This window comes from Gadus macrocephalus, chromosome 5, assembly GCF_031168955.1.
Source record: "Gadus macrocephalus chromosome 5, ASM3116895v1".
Lineage (NCBI taxonomy): Eukaryota > Metazoa > Chordata > Actinopteri > Gadiformes > Gadidae > Gadus > Gadus macrocephalus.
The window spans coordinates 11,269,427-11,273,307 of record NC_082386.1 but is presented as its reverse complement, the minus strand read 5'-3'; the positions used below and the strand labels follow the sequence as shown (position 1 = coordinate 11,273,307).

The 3,881-nt window shown below is 51.5% G+C and overlaps 1 protein-coding gene across 1 annotated transcript in view; it reads left to right on the top strand.

Annotated features, from left to right (window-relative positions):
- esrrb (estrogen-related receptor beta) overlaps positions 1–2,300 on the top strand; it is a 21,271-nt gene extending 18,971 nt beyond the window's left edge. The window contains 2 exon segments of the mRNA XM_060052440.1: positions 1,809–2,155; positions 2,158–2,300. Coding sequence (XP_059908423.1) covers positions 1,809–2,155; positions 2,158–2,210 — 400 coding nt within the window. The 3' untranslated portion in view covers positions 2,211–2,300.
- Positions 2,301–3,881: the final 1,581 nt, after the last annotated feature.

Sequence of the window (3,881 nt, the reverse complement as noted above, 5' to 3'; positions counted from 1 at the left end):
CCTCCATCCACTCACCCTCCCCATCCCTGCCCCTCCTCCCTCCCCTCTCCTCCCTATCCCTCCCTCATCCTCCCCCTCCCTCCCACCCCTCCCCTCCCCATTCACCTCTCCAAAACGACCTACTTCATTTCACCACTGTGGGTTTGAAAAGCGGCAGGGTGAGAAATGTCTCAAGGTCTTGGGAATACTGTTGTTCCAGTCAAATGAATTTGGGCCGAAGACTGGAATCTGTTTTTCCCTCTTTTTTTTTATTGTCCCGTGCGGTAAAATATTCACAGCCAAGGTGAGAACAGTCAGCCAGCCAATGACATGCTACCTCTGGAGTGCCAAACACTGGTTAACCGGTGAGAGAACCATGACCCTAGACTGCTCCTGAGAGAGGGAGAGAGGGGGGAGGGAGAGGAGAGGGAGAGAGTGGGGGGGAGGGAGTGAGGGGGGGGAGGGAGGGAGAGAGTGGGGGGGAGGGAGAGGGGGAGAGAGGGGGGAGGGAGAGAGGTGGGGGGAGAGAGGGGGGAGGGAGTGAGAGAGGGGGGGAGAGAGAGAGGGAGGAAGAGAGAGGGGGGGAGGGAGAGAGTGAGAGGGAGGGGAGCGAGAGAGAGAGAGAGAGGGAGAGAGAGAGGAAGAGAGGGAGAGGGGAGAAAAGAAAGGGAGGAGAGAGAGAGAGAGAGAGAGAGAGAGAGAGAGAGAGAGAGAGAGAGAGAGAGAGAGAGAGTGAGAGAGAGAGAGAGAGAGAGAGAAATGAGGAAAATTAAAATCGCTGTTCTATATAGCTAGGGAGCCTCAGTAACAGGTGTAGCAGGAGAGCCACAGGGGGCCGTCCGGATGAGAGCGTCGTCCTGTGCTGCCGCGTGAGGGGGAACAGTAACGGGAGCGTCGGGGACAGCCACAGCTGTTGTTGTCATGACGATTTAACAACCTTAACATTATGGCGGCCATGTCACAGGTGTTCTTTATCTCTCGTTAGACCTATCGGAGGCAGAGCAAAACACTTCAACCAACAATGTGGGGAATTAGCGTTATGCGATTTGAAATGTGCACAGTTGAAATGCTGAAATAAGGCTAAATAAGCTAAAAGGTTATTGTATATAATTTGAAAAAAATATATATCTACCCACATATATTTAACATGTATGTGGCACAGGTTTAGCTCTAATGTAGAAATATCTGATGGTAAAAAGAAAGGAGTATCAGTGAAGTGTAAGTGAGAGAGCGTGTAGGTTATTTATATAAAACACTCTGCTGTGTCGTTAACGTGCACTCATCCACTAGAGATTGGCTCGGGTTCATTATGTTGCTACTGCTACTGGAGAATGGCATTGGTTTGCAGCCTCATTGGTCAAAGGCCGTATGGATATCACACCACCGCCAAGAGAGAAAATAACAAATATTGTTTTGTTTTTCTCCTGCTTTATGATCTGTTCTTTATCTTGTCAGCTGTGAGTTACACTGATAATGTCCCCCCCCTCCCCACTTTACCCACCTGACAGCGTGGTAAAGATCAATCTTGAGATTACATTTTAGAAATAAAAAAATCTTTCAATTTGCTGTCATTGCTGGTGGGGCACCGTTGTCTCAGCCTCAACTGTGATCCCCCTTTCTCTGTGGTTCAAAAACTAAAAGAGAGTATGGGGAATCAGGAGTAGAGCGGGTTTGCTGGTAACCGGAAGTTAGTTAGTTCGATACTGGCTCCTCCTAGCTGAGTTGCGAGGTGTCCCTGAACAAGACACCTCACCCTTGCTGCTCCCGACGAGCTGGATGTCGCCTTGCGTAGTCGACACCGCCGTCGACGTGTGCATGAATGGGTGAAGGTTCGGCAATATTGTACAGCGCTTTGAGTGGACACTGGTTAGAAAAGTGCTGTATAAATGCAGCCCATTTACCATCTACAACCTCCAGTGTATTCATCGTGCTCTAATCCTCCCTGAACGTTCCCCTCATGTTGACGGCTGTGCCCTCCTACTTGCAGACTCCATGCACATAGAGGACATGGAGGCGGTCCAGAAGCTGCAGGACGCTCTGCACGAGGCCCTCCAGGACTACGAGAGCAGCCAGCACCCGGAGGACCCGCGGCGGGCGGGCAAGCTGCTCATGACCCTGCCCCTGCTGAGGCAGACGGCCACCAAGGCCGTGCAGCACTTCTACAGCATCAAAGTGCAGGCAAGGTGCCCATGCACAAACTCTTCCTGGAGATGCTGGAGGCCAAGGTCTGATGGGGAGGATTGTGGGTTTAACCCCTGGCAACGGCCGATGGCGATCGCAGGGGAGGGAAGAGGGGAGAAGGGGTTCGGGGGTGGGGGGCTTGGGGGGAAGGGAGGGAGTGTCGGAGGGGGAGGTTGTGTGATAGATCCAGAGAGTGACTTGAAGCGAGGCCCGGGGGTCCGTTAAAGAGGGAGACCCCCCCCCCCCCCTCCTGTTGACTGTGCACACGAGGCGGGATAGACCTCTCCCCCCGTTCCTCCGTCGAGGAGAGACGGAGAGAAAAGAAAAAAAGAGAACAAAGAGAAACCGTCGGTTGCTAGTATAAAATATAAAAAATGATGCAAATTAATTTAAATATATAAGAAAAATATATGTACAGTAATAATTGTTTTTCTTTTGTTTTCCTTGGTTTGTTTAGGTCTGTGTCATACTGTATATGAAAAAGGACCTTTCTGCCCCCCTTGATCTCTTCAGAAAAACTAGTCGCCACTTTTTGATTAACAAAGTAATGGGATTCCTCTTCCTCAGAATCTTTAACTGAGTTTCACACAATCGCTCTGAAGAAAACCCGAAGTGTCAACCACCATAAACAGACTCATTTGTCTCACAGATGTTTTTTTCTTTTTGTTTGGTTTGGACTGGACTTGACCAGAACATGTATATATTTATTATGGGAAAGACTGAGTGTACAGTTTAACGTCTGGTGAACTCAGTGGCCATTTTCCTCTTCTTCTCCTCTCCCTGGAAGGAAAAAACAAAAAAAAGCTCAAACTGTTACCTAAATGTGAAATCTATTGATTTAAATGTCCTTGAATATACCTCTCCAGAGCAGCGAGGCGTGTGATCAGCGCGGATCGATCTGAAGACAGGAAGACTTACTGGTCCCATGTTTAACCAAACTAGCGGTAGGCGGCTGCCGCAGTCACTTCACTTATTCCGTAGTAACGTAGCAATAAAGGAGCTGGCTGGCACGCATCCGTCCCCCACCCCTAACCTTCACCTGCTCCTCCCCAGTCACCAGGGCCTCGCGGTTCACCAAGGCCCCCGTCCGTGTGTTGGCGCTCCGCGGCCCCAGGCCTCGTCCTCTACCCATTCGGATTTGCGTTGGTTTTGCACCTGCTCCTTGAATCCCAAATTTGGCCCTTGTTTTAAGCCCACAGAGATTCCACTGCCCCCCCCCCCCCCCCCCCCCATGGGAAGCGAACAGACAAGCTGATTTAAGGCTAGGTGAAAGACGATCGCAGGTGTTTGGGTGGCGGCGCTATCAAAGGATTTATGTGGAGTGGCAGGAGTCCAGGAGATTCCATGTTCAAACAATCAGAGGCCCATATGTCAGCCACACTCTATTTTCGGTCCCCTCCTTCCCCCAATGTAAGCCCGCCGTAGAGCCGCGTCCCAAACACACACACACACGCGCGCGCGGCGCGCACACAGACACACACACTGGGAGCAAGGTGTCCCGCATCTGCTTCCCACCATTTTAGAATCGCCGGCGTCTTTTAATAGCCCCTCTGGCCTGCTTTTATAGAGCCCCGCCACCGCCCTGCGTGAAGGTGAGCGGCAGGTGCTGAGCGTATTCTTAGCCCGACGCTTGTTGTCCGACCGTACGTCCGGCCCGTCTCCCTCGCGCGTGGCACCGCTTGACCCTCATGTAGACAGACTGGCCAGTGGGCCGAGGTACC